The following is a 22,304-nucleotide window of genomic DNA, read 5'->3' on the forward strand; positions in this document are numbered from 1 at the left end:
AAAACCAATTAAAATCGAATGAAATTAATTATTAATAAAGTTTGATTTAATTTTATAAATTAAAAATAAAATAGCTTGATTTAAGTTTTGGTTTTTTTTTAAATCTTAACCAAACTTGAACGATATTTTTTTATATTTTAAATGTATTTTTTATAATTAATATTAAACTATTAATTAGTATTTATTATTTTTAAATTTTAATCTCAACTAAAGTCCATCCAAGTCCAAAATACTTTACTAAAATTCTTAACTTTATTTTTCTCAATTTTACTAATTGCTTTTAAAATAAAAAATGATTCAAATTAAGGAGAGGTGTATTGTCATTGTTGATTGAGAAGAATCAAATACTTTATGGCTTACTATTGAAACACCTTTTCTTTTTATTGATTTAAAACAAGTTTCTTTTCATTAATGATAAAAAGTCAAATATTTTTATTTTTGATATAATATTTATTTTCACTTATAAATAATAAAGCTGAAAATATAACTTGATGTTAGAATATAAAAAGAAAAAAAATAGTCAAAAAATATTAAATCTTGGTTTATATATGAATCAAACCAAACCAAACCAAGCCAAACTAATCTTAATAAAAAAAATTGATTAAGTGTAATTTTTGTACAAACCTATTGATTTGTTTTGGTTTATATTTTGATCAAAACAAAATCAAGCATATATTTGATCACCTTGAAGATATGAAGATGCAGCAAAATAGTCAAATAATGACGTAGGTTTAACCTTATGTAATGTTCTAGGTTTAATTTTTTTTTATTATCAACAATATCAATCCATCAATATACTAGTATGGTTCTTAATATTCCCTCCGTTAAAAAATATAAAATATTTTCAATCGAATTTCACCCTCAATAAAGTAGGTATTTACTTTCAAACTAACCATATCTTTTCATATTTATCTCTATTAAACACCCTATAATAAATATAAATTTATTATTAATAGGGACACTTAAAAAAAAGACAATGATTACATCTCAAAAGATTAAAAATGCTCTACAGTTTTGAATATTCAACTTATTAAAAAATGACTTACATTTTTAAATAGAGAGAGTATAAGATAAAATTAACCAACTCCACGTTTATTAGGTAATGATGATTATATCCTTTAAATTATTAAAAAAATGTAACTCTCTAATCTTAATCCCTTTTATAATTAGTAATCATAATCATAATAAATTCTATTTTACGAATTTGAATTACAGTAAATAAATAAGGAATGAAATTAAGAGCATTAACTTTTCTAATTTCATGATATATTAAAAATAAAAAAATTTTATTTTTATTTTATATTAAAGACGAAATAGAATACATTATTAAAAAAAAAATGCTCGTTGAAACTATTCCCATGCCGTGGACCGCGAAGTTTGTATTTTTATCAACTTTACGTGTTTTTAATTGCTAAGAAAATTCTGACACCCCATTATAAATGCAAGAATTATTCTAATTAAAAATATTCATATTTTCATTGAAAGTTTTAAAGTTGGGAGAGATTTAGAACTCTAGTAAAGCACCTTGCATGGCTTAATTCTAAATCATTACCAAATGAATTTGAAAATATACTATAAGATTAAGAGATTAAATTGAAAATATGTTTCAATAAGAAATTAATAAAATGCTTTCATTTTTTGGGTAAAATTCATTTTTTCATTTTTTTTAATATGAAGCATACTTTCTCATCCAAACCAATCCAAACTTGCATTAATTGATATTATTATTACTAACAGCAGCCTCATCGAATGCATTTAACATTTTTATCTAACACAACTACATATTTCAATATTCAAACTCAAGACTTCAAGATAAAATGATTCAATTTTTTCAATCATTTAAATCAAGCACCCTTCAATTATTAACAATATATTCTACATATTCAATTTTGTGAATTTGTTATAATGTGATATGAAGTGTCCTTATCAAAACTCTAATTTATCATTTCTCTCTTGCATACTTGTTAAGTCATTATTAAAACTTTTTTTTTTGACCAGCCACTATTAAAACTTATTAATATTTAATAATACCTTTTATATAGTCAATTGTATTGACTTGTTACAATATAAAATAAACTTGTTAATATCTTAACACAACTTGTCATTTAATAATATATAATTGTATTTAGTAAAAAAAAATATATATAATTGTAAAATTTCTTAAAAAAAACTGTTTAATAATATTTCTACATACTAAATCTTATTAACTTATTAAAATATGAAATGTACTCCCTTCATTAAAAAATATAAGGTATTTTTAATAAAACTTTACTCTTTAATAAAATAGTTACTTATTTTTAATCTAACACATCTTTCTATATTTATTCATATTAAACACTTTATAATAAATATAAAGTCGTTCGTTAATAGGTGTACTCTTAAAAATAATAATAATTATACCTCAAAAAATTAAAAATGTTTTATATTTTTTAACATTCAACTGCTTAAAAATGATTTTACATTTTTTAATGGAAGAAATACTTATTAACTTATTGAAAAAATAAATGGCATTTTGTTCAATTTTCAAGACATACTTTCAATTTTTTTTGGCCAAAAATCATATTTTCAATTCAATTCCCTATCTTACCATGCATTTTCAGATTACAGTGATTCTAATTTATTTATTTTTTTAAACAAGGAAGAAAACTCAGCGAGGCTGAGCAAAATTATTATTGATCCTAATTTATAACTAAACCTTTACAGGGGCCTTTAGCTAAAATTTAAATTTAAAATAGTACGCATGAACGAAAGGATGTGATTTATTATTTCCAGAAAATATAGGCATTTTATGAAGCACGCATACTTTAATAAACCTAAAAATACATGGATTTAATTTGGCCACTAAAAATGGTGGCGTTCTGTTTTCATAAGCAGTCGTGCAATTGGTAATTTTATCACAATACTACCCAAAATTCTATAATTTAACTCCTGTGTTTCTTTTTTTTTTTCCTTCTCTAATTTTTCATCTAGTCAAACTCTCATGACTATCAAGTACGCCAAAAAAAAAATATTAATAATGGGATGATACATGTTAAGGGTGATGTCCAACAGCTTTGCCGCAGAGGAGGGCGTTGCTGGGAATATCATACTCATTAGCAAGACTTTTCTGTGCATTCCACACTCTGAGATAGAACTGCTGCCCTAGATATTGCCTTTCCCATATTGCTGACCTCATATTCCACATTCCTTGGTTGTCCAGCGACACCAGTATTGTTGTCCACGAGTTCGGATATACCTACATTTATTTGAACCACCGCTACCTTAATTAGCATGCTTAAGAGGATTCGATTGCTCTTGAGAATCATAGTCAGAACTTGGTTTTAGTTACCTGAGCAGTGTGTCTGGTGAGGGCATCCACGAGATTATAGGTGCTTCTCTTGTCTGGTGTCCATTGGCCTGAACCGTATCTGAATTTAATGTTGCGATGAATCTCATTAGAACTCCCTGAAGCTGATAGGAAATATAAATATTCAAGATGGGAGATTGAAGCGAAAGAGTCATACCCAATTACCCAAAAGTCGTAACCATCAAGATGCCAAGATTGTAAGGTGTTTTCGTTGTTCTGGAGAACAATCTCGAGAAAATCATGCAAAGAAGATTGGAGGACAGAGGTAGCTATGAATGCTGGACCATCAGATGGACTGATTTGCATCTTATCCACGCTGAAGATTCCTGGGATGTTGAAGTAATCAGCAAGCTTGAGAGGTGTATCAGGGTTAACATAGGAGACCTTGTTAACAGCATAACGTAGTTTTCCATTTATCAAAGGGGCTGAATTGGCCAACACAATCGTCTTTGTTGGAGTGATCTTCCCATAATGGAATGACCCTTGTGGATTAGGCCTAGCGGCATTTGCTGTAAGATTCCATCTGCAGGAAGGAACGATTAATTTCAGACAGATCATAATCTATGAATCAACTCACTTCTTTATTGAGCAAATGGCCATTTTGGTCCTCCAAAGATACACCCTGTCTCAATTTCGCCTAGAGTCTGAACATACTTCATTCTAGTCTTCCAGAAAGAATTCTGTCCTTAATATTGTCTTCACATCAAGCCATTAACAGATAACTACCAGAGGTAGAAGATCAGGCCTAATGAAAAGCTAATGAGGTCACCAAGTATTCAACTTTCATTAACATGCCATAAGAGCATCATGCCACTTGACATTGTCAAAACAACACAACATTTGGCGCTCTATCATGACATGTTTCAATAACAAAGGAATAATTTAATGGCTGTATCAGCTTCACCTTAGGCCGTGTCATCCATCTCTCCTAATTATGTGTTAATATAGACTAAACACGAAGACAATAAGGCAAAATCCTCTTTAGAAGACTAAAATGAGACTCTCAAACTAGTGAACCAAATTATCAACCAAAAAAAAAACTGACGAACCAAATGTGGATGAAATATATGGTTCCAGGGCAAAAGGCATGAAAATATCAATTCACTAGTTGCATCTTTATTGTCCACTAGATATTTGCTAAATAACCTGTAGGTTCTGGCTTGCTGCATAGACCAATGGTATTCAGAAGGAGGAGAAGCAGGCAAGGGTCCAGAAGCCGGGGAGTGAGAGTTGGTGTAGTGTAAAACCGCAGTTGTTGTGAGAACTTGCTTTGTAAATCTTGTCGAGGCAACAATGTAGTAATCTTTTGGAGGCTGATTTAAGGTTACTAAGACAGAGACCGATTGGCCAACATGAATATCAAGAGAGTCGTATAGGTTCTGGACAGTGTGTGATCCCTCAACCTCAACAAGTTTCAGGGTATGGCCCTGAATTCTGAAGTTAATTGAGGTTGACAAGCCCACGTTTGAGACCCTGAACATATAGGTTTTTCCTGAAAGGAAGAATAAATACTCTCAGTAACAGAAAATACGATCAAGTTTTCTGATATCACTTCCAGAAGAAATTCAGCTATATCCTCTGAAAACACTAACTGACCTTGATCACCAGAGAAAGTAGTATGAGCCTGGCCATTAATGAGAAGGCCATCAGGAAAGGCAAGAGATCTTCCAGAATCCAAAGTTCCCCTTAATGTCTGCAAACATCAAATGAAGAAGAATGAATAAAGAAAACATGACATAACAGAATCTGTTAGGGAATTCTAGGGTCTGCTCGGTTTCTGAAAACATTACATATTTTCATTATTCAAAAAATACATTCCTTTAAAAAAAAAAAACCTTGCACATTTTGGAAAGTAACCATTGGTTTCTACCCAAATCCCAGGTTCAATGTGGCATATAATTTTTCAAGTGATTCCTCAGCAATCAAAAGGCAGAATGTCATTATGCTTACCTTGTGGCTGGTCTTGTACCAATCGCCAATAAGTAGAGTAAAATCTCCATCAGGATTAGGATAAGGGATAGGGATGACAGATCTGTGATAGACATTGAGTCCACCGAACCCTCCAGCTGCTTTGTGCAGTTGAGTTGATGGGAAGTACGCGTAGGTTCCAATCTGATCCTTGGTCTGAAACTTGTATGTGTAATTTGAGTTCGGAGGAATTGGGCAATTGGTTCCCAATACACCATCTTGCCATGAATTCTTTCTTTGCTTAATGCCATTCCTATTTCACAAACAATAATCTTCAACCTTATTCTTCAATGTCTTGTCAGACTCATTACTCAGGACCAGACAATATGAAAAAGAAATTATAATGCACGCTCTGAGAATGCCATCAGTAGCGAGCTACATCAGACATGATTTAAAATTTTCAGGATCAAACTATATTGGAACAAAACTCGTCCGCTAAGATACAACCAAACAAGGGCACTCTTCTGTTTTATGGCATTTATTAAAATGATGGTAAACTGTCTTGTGCTTGTGTCGCTTGCTAATTAGGTAACTACATTATTTCTGGCTGGCTTTCCACGAATTCCAAGAGATCTAGTAAATATGAAGACTGCCATAAAATAACTGAAAATGTTGCGTTAAAGATTGAAGTCTAAACAACTATTGGATTAAAAAACCGAATATTATGACAAAGCCAGCCTCTGTTCTATCGTTTGTTTTCCAGATTGTTAAATTTGACGCGATTCATTCAGCGACTTGAGGAAATATAGATTCCTGAGAGCCAATGCAGTAAACAAATCAAAGGAATGCAGCAAAAAGGTGTACTTTTATGAGAATGACGTTGAGAAAAGAAACTAACTCACCAAGTGAGTAGAAACGGCTCGTCCAGCTTGTTGACAAGGTTGAGAATGACGTTGTCATTAGTTACCAAGTCAAGCCTAGGGCCAGGAAATTGTCCATTGATGAGAATGACCTTCAAAAATCAAACGTGAAAATGTAAGAAATCCAAATATTCCCTCACATAGCGACATACACAAGTATCGAAGAATAGATCTTAGATCTGATCATCTGATAGCGCAGAAAACCCACCTGCTGAGGAGCGCCCAGAGGAGAAAGAGTCCCATAAGTCACAGTCCATGTGTAAAACTTGTATGCATCCTCTGATTTCACCAAGGACACACCGAAAAACGCCACAAGGACACAAAACAGATGGAGTAAACCAATGCTTCCCATTGGTATCTAAAAAACAAAAACCAGAGTCAGTGAGAAGCACACTGATGCAGTGCCAGAACTGGAATGTAGGAATTAAATTAAGAGGACGAATTGCGGTGGAGTTTCCATGGAAGTAAGCGAGCTTGAACGTACCAGATCTGGATTTTGCCGAAACCGTCACCCACTTCAATAGTGAAATCCACTCGGCCTTGGAGAATTCATGATATATAAAATGAGGCGGGAAAAGTGACAAGGCACAGGTCGGTGCGCGACAATTCATGATTTGGGGGCAAAGGAAAAATATATGAATTTTTTATTTGCTCTTTTAAGAAGGCAAACTGTCCAATTGATGATATTTGGCGCCGCAAACGCGTTTTCCTGCATTGGAAGTTGGTGAGGCCTTCAGTCTTCAATTGTAGTCTTCCCATTGAAGCCTTTGCTTTTGAACCTCAATTTCTTTTTAGCCAGAGAGTCCACTGAATCCTTAATTTTCGCCATTGATATCCTTTTCTGAATTTTTTAAGACATTTGAACTTTTTGATTCAGTTTTATTTGCATATCCAGTGTTGCATAGCTCAGCCCTCACATTAGTGAGAATTAGACCTGTGCGTGAGTGTAGTGTGTTCATGTAAGTAAAAAGAGAGGTTTTTTTTTTTTGGGGGGGGGGGGAATACCTTGTAGCTGTGCATTACGATTTCATAAAAAATAAAAATATAAATAAAATTTTTAATTAATTATTTCTTAATTAATTAATTATTTTTAAACTAACATCATCTTTCATGTATTTTACTTTAAAATAAATATAAAATAATTTATTTATTATGGACAATTCTAAAAAACATTTAATTATAATTTAAAATTAAAAATACTTTAAGTTTTTAAATATCTAGATCCTTAAAAAAATGCAAGAGAGAGTAATTATTTTTTTTCTGTATCAGTTAAAAAAAAAAAAAAAAACTACACTCAAGCGCATTGGCACCCTTAGATACAGAAAAGTATTTGCTTAACCATGCAATGAGTGCATAGTGTGACAAGTTTGCGGAGATGGCCCTTTGTATGGACGTAATAATTTGTTTTATATTCTGAATTAGTAAAGTTTCTAAGGTTAAAGTATAGATTAAGGGGTATTTGGATGCCACATTCAACGTTCTCATAAATTTTTAGCGTCATTTAGACTTCAATTGCCAACTTATTTAATTTGAATTATTTTGACTAGAGAAAAATTAAATATAATGACTTGAACATTATTTCTATTGAGATAATTTTCTATTTTCTTAACCAATGAGAAAGGTCGACAATGCTGCATTGTAAAATGGAGGGTAGTGGAATTTAATTTTGTGGAATGGGGAGGATATAAATGGCCATGTGGCCTCTGGAGTCTCTGCAGAGAGGCTAAATAATGCAGGCGGTGTAATTTATTACAACGTGCCACAATCTTTCTGCAGGGAGGCTTGTTGAAGGTGTTCGGCGAATTACAGAGATCAATCATCACTATCCATTGGTCCCAAGATAATTGCAATCCATGCGGATTGATTTTCATTCAGAAGATCTTCAGGAATTAATTAATAACAAATATATATATGGAAGCTTAGAAAACAAGGTAAGAACGAATTATGGTGGCTCACGTGGCAGAATTCATAGCTTACGACATGACAGAGATTTTTTTTTTTTAAAAAAATAGATGATGGGTGTATGAATATGACGGGGGGAGAGAAATTTGTGACACTTTAGGTGATGAGCGTGGATTACGTTGAAGTTTGTCGCCTTAACTGGATTCACGGCTTGCTTTTTGGGAGAAATATTAAAATTGCCAGCAGACAGCTGCAGACACATCCATCAAATTGGTCGCAGATCCATTTGTTCCTACAAATTAAACTTCGCTGCAGGCCGTCCAATCCAATATGTTTACAAACTAAGCACGCATCCATCTACTTATACTGTAAATTGTAAGTATATCTGATTACTGTAGATACAGTTGAATCAGCAGCAATCAGATATGATTTTCATGATCTGGTTGGTACTTGGTAGGTATGTTTTGAATGGCGGGGCCGAGGAGATTGGTGGGATGTGGGCTTGGTTGAATTCGTTTTTGGGCCATTAGCATCCATGAAATCAAAACCTCCCAACTTCCCCGATGTAGGTAGGTAAGTTTTGAATGGCAGGGCCGAGGAGCTGGCTCGCCGTGGTCGCTTCTCCAGTCTACAGGTCTCACTTTTTTGCCCTTTTCTTTACCCACACTTTGTTCTATCGCTACTGCTCTCTCCCCCTCTCATGGTCGTTGTTCTTCATGTTGCATGTGTTCCTTTCTATATATGAGCTCTTGTTGTTCTGGTTTGGGCTTCTTCTTCTTCTTCTTCTTCTTGCTTCTCAATTTACTGATAATAATAGGGATTAATCGATAAGAGGGAATTATTGCTGGGATTAAAGGATCTTAGGCTAGCTGCACAGGAATCATTCTGGACATAAAAATGAATGTTGAATATCCACACCATGGTATGTCTCTCTCATTGACGGACCTACGTTAAAGCCAAATAAATATTACATAGCAACACCCAAAAAATTGTATAATGCCCCATTAAAAAAATTCATTTGCCCCCTCATTTTTCAAAAAAATTCACTTGCCCCTTTAGAAAAATGCACTTATCCCATATAATTTTTTATGATATAAATGACTAAAATATTTATTCCATTAAAAGATAGTTTTTTATCATAAATTTATATTTTATGAGTATTTAATTTTGTTATGTTATATTCTTAATATACACTAATACAAAAATCCCTATATTTGACCCTTATTTTTGCCTATATTTAATACTTATTAACTATCAAGTATAAAGACATCAATTAAAGTCCATGACATTATTTGAAAGTTAAAAAACATAAAATAAGGTTAGCCTTATGTGATGGTTATCTTAAAAAAATGTCAAGTAAAGTGACCTTAATTACTTAGACAGTTATTTAAAAAAAAAACTATTAAATAAGACTTCCTTATTTAGCAGTTATTTAAAAGATGTGGTAAATATTTATTTCGAGGTTGTTTAAAAAAAAATGCAAACAAATATTTTTAAAATAAATAACAAATATAAGACATCATATTTAGCTAATTCTATAATAATGATAATTTTATAAATATTTAAAAATATTTTAATGAAAAATATGAATATTTATTTTAAATATAAATGATGCCCCCCCCGCTAACGTTCGTGTCTCTCTCTCGCTCTCTCTGCTTCTACGTTCCCTTCCCTCTTCCTCCTTTCTTTCCCTTCCACGTTATCATCTCAATATTTCTTCTTTATGTGGCTTTTTTAATCTTTGGGTTTATGGTTTTGTTGGATTTAAGTTCAAGTGCTCTTTGCGCCTTTAGTTCCGACCTTGCACCGCCATCTCCGCTGAAGATTTCAGTTTGCCTTTCATCATCTTTTTATCATGCTTTCTGGTTTTATCCCACTCTTTTATGATATAAAATGGCTTTTTTGAAATGGAGTTGATTTTGGATTTTTCGTTGCTGGTGGTTTGATTTATGGGGCTTCGTTTTCAAATATATACTATGCCATGTGTTTCTTCCGAGTTTAATTTCTTCTTCTATTCTAACGTCATGCTCTTTTTACCTAATTTGTCTAGGTTTTTGATGGTAATATAAATGTTTTTTCTTTAGGTAACTAAAAAATTGCTTTATACTTTGAGCTTCAACAGCTGTTCAGTTTGCCATAGCAAATTTCGTATACCACTCTGTATTTATCTGTTTCTCTTCATTAATATTTGTTGCTGTAGCTGTAATTTTTGTGAGAATATTTCACTGAATTTGATTTATATTACATAATTTTTATTTGGAATTTCTACAGCTCACGTGGTGGTGTTATATTGTCGTACATGTCAGAATTGAACTATGGATACCTCTCTGATTTGAAGAAAGTTTCCTTTCAAGCTGCAGAGACGCTTTAAACAAACAATAGCTCGATGAGTATTTCTTCAGTCCCCTCAATAAACTTACATTAACAATGTATTTAAAAAAATGTTATCTTATCATTGAAACAAGGGTTAAGGTATAATTTTATTTTAAAATTATTTTTAAAAAAACAATGTTACCTTGAAATCACTCATCATAGTAATATTGTCCATAAACTAATTAAATTAGAGCGATATTACTCTTACTATTTAAACGTTTATTATTGTAGCTAGTGGACTCACTTTTCATGAGTTAATATACAATTTTATTTTTAAATTATTTTTAGAGAAACAATGTTGCCCTTACTATTTAAAAATTATAAAATTAAATAAAAATCAAATTATAATAACATTAAATGAAATAATATTAAATGTATATATAAATATAAAATTATAATAATATTAAATAAAAATAATATTAAATATATATATATAAATAAATATAAAAAATATAAATTATAATTTTATAACTTGTTAAATATAAGTGAATCTTGATTAAATTAGATATGAGTAGACTCAAAAGTATCGATATTTTATTAACATATATAAATTTTTTTATATTTATTTTATGTATACATTTAATATTATTTTACTTTACTTTTATTTAATTTTATGATTTTTAAATAGTAAGGGCAACATTACTTCTTTGAGAATAATTTAGAAATAAAATTACACATTCACTCATGAAAAGTGAGTTCCTCTAACTACAGGAACAGACATTTAAATGACGAGGGCAATATTATATTGCTCCGATTTAATTAGTTTAGAGGCAATACTATTATGATGAATAGTTTAGGAATAATATTGTTCTGTTGATAATAGTTTAAAAGCAAAATTGTACCTTAACTCTTAGAACAGTTTTCATTATACTTGAATTTAAAAACTTCTCTGTTGATTAAGCCTTAATGAGGGTGTTGTAACAATATCAGGGATTATACTACTCGATGGTTTTGGATTACCCGTATCCAAGAAAAAAAAAAGATGCTTGCTCTGTAGCTTGTTTTTTTTTTTTTTGGGCATTTTTCCTGTATTCCATTCAAAATGGTTTCACGATTCAGGGCTTTGTCCCAAAGTTATTGACGTTGCATTACAATTTCTGCAAATTTAGGTTTGTTGCCAATATTTGTTCAGATAATAAATTTAGGAGCTTTCTTTCTGACATCATTTTGGAAACATAATATTTTTACGATGTTACATGGTTGTCTATTGATGTAATTCAAACTCCAACCATTTGATATCACATTGTGAAAGTTGTGTAGGGCAGGATAGAAGCTTGCACGCTTTCTGCTGTTTTGTTTCAAGAGTTCATCCATCGTCGCTTTAATGATAAAGTTTCTCATAAGCATAAACTAAACCTGATTAAAATGACGAGGCGCGAAGGTAAGTATCTTTAAGATCAATTTGTTATGTTGACCAAAATGGACTGAAAAGACCTTGTCAGTAAGTTGTTTCTATTAGTTTCATTTTGATTTTTTTTTTACCCCCCTGAATGTTCAATTTTTAAGGTAAATTTATTGATTATTGATTACCCTTGCTCATCAATTTTGCTTTCTCTACTATAAATAGGAAAAAGGGACTCTGACCTATGTCAGATAGACACAACTCTTGTAAGGCTTTAAGCAATTTCTTTGTTCGAAGAAGCATCTGATCTATTGTTGCCTTTCTCTTTGATTTTTTATTCTCTAAACTCTAAAGTCCAAACCTAATGTTTGTTATAATATCGTGTGCTCTGCCTGGGAATTATTCTATCAGACATGAAAATAGATTGGGATCTCATCCTTGCATGGATAATTTTACTAGAGTATTTCTTATTTTCTGCTGCCTGATTTCTTTTGAATATTAAAGAAAAAGAAAAAGAAATACATTATTTTGTTAGCTAAAATGGTAAGAATATGATTAGCAAAATTTGACAAGAAAATCTTAGGTCAACACACAAATTTTAGTTCCTTCTAACTATCTTTAGATTCTTCAAGCTTATTGTTTTGTCTTTTCATCGCAATTGGCTTTTTTCTCAAAGTTACATTGTTGACTTGCCATGTATGCATGAAAGATCAAGATTTGAAACTATTACACAGTAATTCTTGTGATTTTACGCCATTAGCAGCTATAATCTGAACCAATATGATTTGTTTTCTTCCCTCTTTAGTTTCCTGATTTCTAGCTTTATTTGCTGATTGAAGTGGCTAATTAACGTTTAATCCAATGGATTTTTTTTAACCGGTGCATTAGATGATGATGACGACGACATATTTGATGAACCAATACTTAAATGCATTGTAGATTGCAATAAAAAGTTTAAGATATTGCTAAAGAAAAGCAACTGGGTGATCACACTATTATAAAAATGGGATTCAATAACATACATTTTATAACAACAAAAAAATACCACTATATGAAAGCTGAAGCATATTAAATGACATTTTTTTAATGAAATGCTACTATTTATTAATTATTTTTTATTTATAATTTTATTAAAAATAATAAGAGGTGACGTTTCTTTTATAAAATGTTACAGTTCGTTGTTATTGAACAATTCATGGCATTTCAAAAAGAAATGCCACCTAATAATTATGATAATATTACAAAAAATAATTTTATTTATTATAGTTATTATAATTATTATTATACTTAATAATACAACTGTTGCAATTTAATTTTTATTTTTATTACTGTAATTATTTGTATTATTGATATAATGATTTTTATTTATTAATAATCTAAAAATTTTAATTATATTTAATAAGAATTATTTATATTATAAAAATAATAACTATTAAAATATTATTTAAATAAATATTTTATTTAATTAATCTTAAGTGACATTTCCTCTTAAATTTATTTTATTTGATAGTTAATAATTTTATTCTAGAATTCAAATTTTAATAAATATTTTATAATAAATATGTAATAAATTTTAGGTTACTTTTCCTGGTTGAGGAAACACAACCTAATAATTTTTATTTTTTTATTTAAAAATATATTATTTTTAATAATTAATTAATTAATATAATATTTAAAAATATTTTATTTAATTAATCTCATAAGAAATGCTGCCTAATAGTTTTTATTTATTTTTATCAAAATATGTAGTCTCTAAATGCTGTAGTCGCTCTCATTATCTTTTCCATTTGAGGTTGTTTTTGTACAAGTACACCAATAACATGTTTCTTTTTTCTATTTTTCTTACCTCTTATCTACCTATCCATATGTATGTATGTATGTATGGATCTTCATGATGTTGCTTTTATTTCTCTTCAATTGATCATTTTTCTTTCCACTCTCCAAGGATTTGTCTTTTTTTAATTTGCTAACATGCACATCTGTTTGTGAAATAATTTTTTTGGTTATAAAGCATTAGTGAGATCTGGGGAACAAATCATGAGATCTTCAATTTTCATGCTTTCAATGATCAACGGTTCAATTTTATCAAGTTTTGCACTTTTAAAGAGGTAATAATGATAATCTCTATTTAATTATTGAGGAAGAAACTTATTTTTAATTTAAAATTTGTCCCATTTTTCTGGTATGTATCTATTCCAAGCACTTTGATGTTTCTTTACATTAGTCATAATTTTTTTAAATTAATTTTTTATTTGTTTTTGTTGTAGGTATTGCTTTTTACAACTATGTTGCAAAAATTACTGATAAATCTTATTATATCTCTTAATTGATATTTAATTTATGTTTTTTCTTTGTCCTTAATTTTTTATGACCTTGCTAAATTTATTGAAGTTTTGTATAGTGTGAAATTAATTAATTATTTTTATTAATTGTATGAATAAAGTTTATTGTATAAATTAATTGTACCTTTACTAAAAAAAAATTATGTATATGAATTGATGGATAATTGGATGTATAAGAGATTATATATATATATATATATATATATTAAAAAGTATTGCTTTCTAATTTAAAAAAATAAAAGAAAATAGGTGGTATTTCCTCTTTCCTTTTATTTTTTAGGGAAAATATATGTGCGAGTCTAGTTTCACTCAATTTTGAATCAGCTCCCTGAAGTTTATTTTTTTTAATTGAGTCTTATAGCTTAACCACTTAATTTTTTTAATCCTTGAAAGTTAAAATTCTTACATTTTTCCTTTAAAAAAACAAAATTAAGAGTTTTTATTAAATGATTACATGACTTTAGAATTAATTACATAATTTTTATAACTCAAAATTTATATATTTATGTTGTCTTCTAAATATTTTTTATACATGTAGAATATTCATAAGAAATTATAATAAAAATATAAACATCGGATCAAATTAATTTTTTTTTTACTTTGGCCAAAAGTATTAAATTAATTTTTTTACAAACTCTAAGAGTATTTTGTTGTGCAAAATTTAATAATTCATCATTAATTTTAACCTCAAGGGGTCGATATATATAATAGATAAAATTATAAGGGCTTCATTAAAATAAATTAAAACTGTAGAGATTTAATTCAAAATTGAGTAAAATTATAAGGACCTACAAATATATTTTCTCTATTTTCAAAAAAGTAAGTAGAGAGGAAACACCACTGCTCTTGTTAGCTTCTTGTGATATTTTATTAATTAATGAAATGTCACTTAAGATTTAAAAAAATATTAAATTTTATAATATTTTATAAATGTCATAAAATTAAAATTTTAAACGTCACCAAAACTTATTTCTATAGTGAGAGGAGGAGGAGGATGCAAACATATCGGTGAAACAGAATCAGATTTCATTGTCCATAAGAAAGAACGAAGTCATTCGTCCAAAAAAAAACGGCAGAAGTTGATGAAGAGGGGCTCTTGACGAGGTAATTTCTATCTGGAGATTACTTATTTTGTCACTGTAGATCGATTTGTTAGATAATTCATGTGACTATCTATTACACTATTGCTATATATTTTATAGGGGAAGAAACTGCGGAGAAAGAAAGCTAGTGGACACTAGGAGTACTTTTGCTTTAGTTTGTAAGAAGCTCAAGAATTGCTTTGTCATATTCACGAGTTGCTGCAATCTCCATAGCATATGATAAAACTACATGAATATTAGAGTCCGAACTTGAAGATAATTGAGCCTGCCCCATTCCAAAAGTATATGACAAAATGATGATTGAATTGGGGAGCTCGATATTCTAGAAAGAAGATTAACTACAAGTCTTCTGAGATCACTAATGACAACATTAAAAATTTGAAGCAAACATTTATGATTTATCTCATAGATATTATCGTAATGACTAGACTCTTCCTCAAAAGAGATTGTATAGGAAGCAAAAATTTGTGCTCACTTATTAGCTCAATTATCTCATAGGATCAGTGGTGACTTTTGTAGCTATAATCATCGCCCACTTGGTGATTAGTTTGTACTGTCTTCTGTTAGCTATTAATATAGTTTCCATATTTATTAATATATCTCATAGAATTTTTTTGTCTCATTTATAAGTTGGGTTATCAATTTTCTATCTCATATTTTTACCCTCCATTAAATACTATTGAGAAAAAATATATTAATAAGTATATTTAATAAAAGTAAAATTGATATTACAGTTTGAAAATAAACCAAAATCATTTTTGTCAACTGAGGATTAATATTCTCGTGCATGACATGGGGTGTAAAATCTAGCTAAGTATTACAAGACAATGGAAGAATGACTCTTAAGTCTTAAGAGAACTAATTAATTCAAATTAAATAACAATCAATTTCAAATTGCCAACAAATTAAAGTCTTTTAGTCTATTAAAGGTAATATAGAATATCTAACAGCTTTAGGGATTCACAAATTTGCCTCACAAATCTATAATTTCGTTTTAATGAATTTGTAACTTGTTTTTTAAATTTATGTTCTCTGTTAAAATTTAAAAAATAATTTACAAATACATCATAATGAAATTACAGATTTGTGAGGCAAACTTGCGAATCCCTAAAGTTATATACTAGACTTGGTATTTTGTGATTAAAAAATCGATGGGTTTTGTTAGCATTCTGAAATTGATTAGGTTTAGTTTGAATTAATTAGTTTTTTTGGAACCTAACTGTTATTTTTTCCTAAGACAATCTTATTTTTACATAAACTTTGAAATTTTATTAAACAATAGTTGATCAAAAAAAGAATAATTTTGATACACACTCCATCCGTTTAAAAATATAAGGCAGTTTTAAATGAATCTCACTCCTAATAAAGTAATTACTTGTTTTTAAACTAATCCTATTTTTTCATATTTATTCCTATTTAATATGGTGTTTTACCTTAAAAAATATAAAATAATTTATTCAATATGGTCACTTTTAGAAAAAAAAAGGTAATGATTACATTAAAAGATTAAAAATACCTTACATTTGTTAATATCTAATTTTTAAAAAATATTTTATATTTTTTAACAGAGGGAGTACTAAATAGGAATAATTAATTTATTTATATATAACTTGATGTTATTGTAATATATAGGAAGAATGACAAAGAGGCCCCAAAAGAATCAATTAATTTTAGTTAGGTTTCAGGTGCCAAACTTTAAAAATTTATAACTCAATCTCTTAATTTTACAACTATGTTGTGATAAATCTGCAATTTATTGTCTAAATTTTAATATAATTAAAAAATAAAAAATTATTTTCTCTGTTAAAATTTAAAATATAAGTTACAAATTCATTAAAATTGTAAAATTAAAAAATTGACTTCACATTTTAAAATCTAACATTTAAAACCTAACTTAAATTAATTTATTTTTTTAAATTTTTCTTTCATTCTCCCTAACATATGTTGATTCCTGGTCACTTTTAAAAGCTTTCATCCAAGTGCAATCAAGATGTTTGTTTAAAATTTAATAAGTAATTTTAGTTAAGCAGAACAGTCAATTTACCGACGTGTCTAGATGCTACACACCTGTCATCATGAATTATCGCTTCCATAACAAATCGAAGAGATTGATATCACTAATGAAGTAATAAATTAAAATTAAATTACACCATCACCAATCGTGGATCCGTGGCGCAATGGTAGCGCGTCTGACTCCAGATCAGAAGGTTGCGTGTTCGATTCACGTCGGGTTCAATTCCCCTTTTTTGTTTTTTATTTTTCTTTTTGAGCTGAAATTCAAGGTTCATTCTCCGCCGCCAAGAGAGACGCTGACATCTTCCCAGAATCCCAACCAAGTGATGGTTTTTCTTTTCTTTTTTTTTTTCTTCCCTTAATTTTTACCGACACATTGAATAAAATCGGTTGCTTTTCTTTTGTTACAAAGTTGCCATGCTTTTTAACTGACTTTGCATGTCTTCATTGTGAATTTCTTTTTAACAGTCTTTGATTCACTAATCTGTTATTTTAAATTGAGTCTTTTTTCTTTAATGAATCAACTGAGTCTTTTTTTAATATCTGGTTTATAAAGCCCATCTCATAATCAGCCGTTATGTTTTTCTTTCATTACATTCACTATATGTTGATTTTTTTCAACCTACGAAATTTAAATTTTGTGGGTCCATTTGCTTGTAATTGTTTCTTTGTGATTTAATGAAATTTGATCTTTGTTAAAAAAAATTAAAAAAATAAAGCAAAATAAAATCGATGGCAGAAAAAATGATATTTAAATAAAAGGTTTAACAAGAGGAATTGATCTATTGGCTTTTTGATGACTCCCTATTGTTAGTTATAATTGAAGTGTTTTTTTATTATATTTTGGGAGTCATCAATAAAAAAAATATTTCCTTGTTTAAATAAAAAAAGGTTGAGTTCATTATTTTGGTTGAATGTAATATTTTTAAGAAAATGATTTAAGTTTGTTGAAATTAAAGTGAGTAAGTGACCCACTCATAAATATTCGACTTTTGGTAGGCAGCCGTGAAAAGCCTAAGCAAAGAAATAAGAGATAGTGGAGGCAGAAATTTGCTGAAAGACTCACTAATGGCATAGCATATAAAGTCAAGGTGCCATATACAGCACCAATGGTAAGAAAAGCAAAACAAGTAAAATTGTTCTCTGGTGCCGCATCACCATAGTAAGAGTGCCATGGTTAGAGTCAATAATTTAGACCAAATTCGACAGATCAATCTGAACTCATACAAAAAATTTAGGGTCAAGTCTAAAAAAATATTAATTTTTTAATGTCTGAGCCTTTTTGGGTAGCCCAAAAGGACTCGAGGAAATTCGAGCAAAGTTCGATCGGGTTCCGGCTTAACCCGAACACCCAAATAAAAAAAATTTAAAAAATGTATAAAATATGATAAATATTAATTAATTTTTTAAGTTTTATATTATTTTATACCAAAGTACTATATATTTGAGTGTACTACTATAGTTAATTTTTTTAAAAAATTAAAAATAGTTATATGTTCATATTTTTATTATTTTTAATCAATACAATGTCTCAAAATAATATTTAAAATATATTTTAATATTAATTTTTATATTTTAGATCCAATTTTTTTTAAAAAAAATTTGAATCCTATACATCATTTGCATATAAAAAAATTAATTTTATATTTTTATAAAATAAAATAATTAATTTTAAAGTAAAAAAATAAAATTTAGGCATATACAAATTTTTGACTCTACTACTAGAAAAACATAATAAATAGAATAATATTTTTAAATAATTCATTATTATTCATGATACACTTGGTTAAAAATTAAGAATAAACTAGTAAAAAAATTTTTATATGTAAAGGTTAAATAATATAAAAAGTTAAAGAAAAATAATTTCAAAAATAATAATATTTTACTTATAATTAAAAAATTTTATTTTATATAATATAATGATGGTTATTTTTTTTATATTCATAAAAATAAAAAGTATAATTTACCCAAAAATTATTAAAAACTTTGAATTAATAGGGATAATAATTTTAAGTTAGTTGTCTAACTGTGATTGAATTGAGATAAATTTAATCATAATTAAAATAATATAACAAAAACAACAACAAGTCTTTATCCCACTAGGTGGGGTCGGCTACATGAATTGCAAGACGCCATTGTGCTCTATCATTTATCAAGCTTTTAGGAATATTATTAATTACATTATGGTGCGGTAAGCGTGGATAAGTTATTAAAATATATATATAACATTTATATATGACTATGATAATAAAAATATTTAAATAATTAAAATATTAATTTATAAGTAAAGAAAATATTCATGAATAAATTATACATAATATAACAAAATAACAACAAAATTACTTAAATACAAAGTTGATAAGTTATTTTTTATTTTATTTTTTTAAATTTAAAATAATATTTTATGCTTAATATAATTATTTTAAAATTAACATTGATTTATAAAATAAAGAAAAAAATATTTTAAAAAAGTTTTGCCCGAATACCCAAAATGTTAGGGCACACCATTGCTCTATTAGTGCTTAAGTTTGAGGGCCTTTGGAGACATTTTGAAATTTCCTAACATTAAATGTAAATCCCTTGACACTGCTGTCGAATAGTACCAAAATTAATAAAATTAAATTTTATAATAAAGTACAACCTAGGTCGTCTTCCTAAGAATTAATAGAGTAACTATTTAAATCATGATTATGAAAAGGTAAATAATGGGGGGATTTTTTATGATGGAATTAATTTAAAAAATAAATTAAAATTAAATAAATAAAAATAAATTCAATTGAGAAAATTATCAAATACAAGCAGCCAATCAATTGCAACTCAATCACCTAAACTTAATCTTCCTCGTCCACCAAATAAATTAATTTTATTTAACTTTATTACTCTAAGTTTACTATAGATTTTTCAAATTATCATTCAAGAATTAAACAATATATTAAGCTATAGATTAATTAAAATATCCCTTAACTTATAACCGAACAATTATTTTGAGTTAGTTACATCAGAAACAAAACATGAATAATCACTCAAGCTAAGCCAAAATACTCTTAAGATGCTATATCAATTGACTATAGCAAGCAAAATTTCAAATAAAATTTATAATCTAAAAATTATGCAATAAAACTACTCTAATTAGTAATAGCAATTAAATCATAAAATTTAAATGTAGAGAGAATAAGAGCAAATTGAAATAAAATTAAAATAAAATTTTTCCTAAATATTAAAGACTCTAATTAAAATTTAAGATCATATTTTGTGATTGATTACATTAAAAAGTTAGTTATTCATAAAATTAAAAATCAAACAGCATAAGACAATAAAAAGAGAAGCTATCGCCTAAGGGTCTGTTTAGTTTAAGAGGAGGGGAGGGAAGGTTTTCCCCCCAACCAAACACATCCTAAAAGAATTGGAGAACAAAAAAAGACGACGATCGTCACAGCCCCTCCATTCCTTTTATCTCTATGATGGTCGCGCTGTCTTTTTCCAATTCTCTGCCCTAAAAGTCATCCATTCATACATACATACATACATAAGGTCTTGCGTCTCCTTTCTTTTCGAGTAAAACCTCATAATTTATTTAAAAAAAGATAAAACTATTCTAAATAACCCTAATTAAAAACTACACTGAACAATCCAAAATAAATTTAAACAAAATTTCTAAAATTTGATTCTTGATTTAATGTTCAAGCATACCCATATTCTTTTCATCCAAAATACTCTCTATCAATATTTTTTTAATTGAATCTAAAATATTTGCACAAATAAAATAAAATTAAATAGCAATTGTGCAAAATATTAAAGATATAATTATATTTTGAAATCACAGATTTAGTTTGTTAAAATTTTAAAACTGAATATTGGCTAAAAAAATAAAATAATATCTAATTAAACTCAATTAGCCTAAATTAAATATTTAAAAGTCTAAATTAAAAGGATAAAAATATATAAAATTGTCACTTATCATCCCTTATGCCTTTTACTTCTATGCTCCTTCCATTTTCTCTAGATTTGAGTTAAGGTTTATGTTGAGATGGTGATTTTTAATCCATAGAGGTTATAAGTCTGAACACATTGACTTAAATAGAATTAATAAAAGTTGTTTAGGCTTTTTAAATATAATATTAATGATTTCATAAGTATTCTATTGGTAGGAGCATTAATTATCTAAAAATTGTCATAAATGAGGTTGTGGGAGATTTTGAATGGCCATTAATGGTGGTTTAATGATTTATTGATGATAAGATGAGTTAAAGGAAGTTAATAGACCTTATGGGTGTGCTTGAAAAGGAGAGATTGTATTTTGTGTGAGTTAGAAGGGTTAAGTTTAAGTGTTGAAACTTACCTAAATAAGGATATTGATGATAACCCTAATGGTTAAATTATATACTAATCAAAATTGGCACCATTCAAGCTAACCTGAGCTTTAGAGATATTTGTAATTGAGAGTTAAATCTTTAATCTCTTAAAAGTTTGATGTAATTACAAAAAATTTTGTTTATGCATTTGTTTGTTAGTTGATTATATATTGAAAGGAATGGCTTAAAAACTAAATGATTGTAAATCTATATTTGATGCAAATTGTGATAATATAAATAAACATGTGATATGTTGAGATTAAAGGAATGATGTGTGTGAGAATGATTGTTTAAGTGTTTATATATGTATGCACACATGTAAATGTTGTGGTGAATGATTGTAGAAGTGTTTGAGGATGCACATGAAAATGATTTGAGAGTTTTGCATGTTATTGAATGATTGTGAATGTGCACGCCACCTGTTGAATAATTGTGCATAGAATGATCATATAATGTGGGAGTTTTCCTGTAAGAAAAGGAGTTGATGTTATAAATCTTTGTGGTTTTGGTAGCTTACCACTGGAATGAAAGCTAGCCAAACTGCTAACCGTTGAAATCGAGAGATAATCAGTGTCCCATAATTGTTAAGGGACCGCCCTACTTATTTTTGAGAGACTCAAACTTAACTAATCCCTACCAGTTCAGAAGGGGACTATATTAGGGGTACAACAACCTATGGTTGTTAGTATTTAAGAAAATCATG

General features: G+C 28.4%; 1 protein-coding gene, 1 long non-coding RNA gene and 1 other non-coding gene across 3 annotated transcripts; 2 read left to right on the top strand and 1 right to left on the bottom strand.

The window, feature by feature from the left end:
- Positions 1-2,803: 2,803 nt before the first annotated feature.
- Positions 2,804-6,809, bottom strand: LOC129311436 (L-ascorbate oxidase homolog). Its single transcript, XM_054953765.1, has 9 exons — positions 6,659-6,809; positions 6,383-6,532; positions 6,157-6,266; positions 5,297-5,567; positions 4,943-5,039; positions 4,493-4,838; positions 3,504-3,869; positions 3,329-3,407; positions 2,804-3,235 (listed from the first exon to the last, which is right to left on the bottom strand). The coding sequence occupies exons 2-9, from the start codon at positions 6,524-6,526 to the stop codon at positions 3,032-3,034; spliced, it is 1,617 nt and encodes a 538-aa protein (XP_054809740.1). The 5' UTR covers positions 6,527-6,532; positions 6,659-6,809; the 3' UTR covers positions 2,804-3,031.
- Positions 6,810-13,764: 6,955 nt separating this feature from the next.
- Positions 13,765-15,739, top strand: LOC129310696 (uncharacterized). The gene is made up of 3 exons (XR_008593171.1): positions 13,765-13,899; positions 15,112-15,237; positions 15,336-15,739. It is a non-coding gene; the product is annotated as an uncharacterized LOC129310696 (long non-coding RNA).
- Positions 15,740-17,399: 1,660 nt separating this feature from the next.
- Positions 17,400-17,471, top strand: TRNAW-CCA (transfer RNA tryptophan (anticodon CCA)). Its single transcript has one exon. It is a non-coding gene; the product is annotated as a tRNA-Trp (tRNA).
- The last annotated feature ends 4,833 nt before the right edge of the window (positions 17,472-22,304 follow it).

This window comes from Prosopis cineraria, unplaced genomic scaffold (assembly GCF_029017545.1).
Source record: "Prosopis cineraria cultivar Desert tree isolate PC_DT_omini unplaced genomic scaffold, ASM2901754v1 PC5, whole genome shotgun sequence".
Taxonomy (NCBI): domain Eukaryota; kingdom Viridiplantae; phylum Streptophyta; class Magnoliopsida; order Fabales; family Fabaceae; genus Prosopis; species Prosopis cineraria.

Coding starts and splice junctions, on each gene's coding strand:
- LOC129311436 (XM_054953765.1), bottom strand. CDS start 6,526: ATGGGAAGCATTGGTTTACTCCATCTGTTTTGTGTCCTTGTGGCGTTT. Junction 6,267..6,382: donor CTCTGGGCGCTCCTCAGCAG/GTGGGTTTTCTG, acceptor TGATTTTTGAAG/GTCATTCTCATCAATGGACA. Junction 3,236..3,328: donor TCACCAGACACACTGCTCAG/GTAACTAAAACC, acceptor AAATAAATGTAG/GTATATCCGAACTCGTGGAC.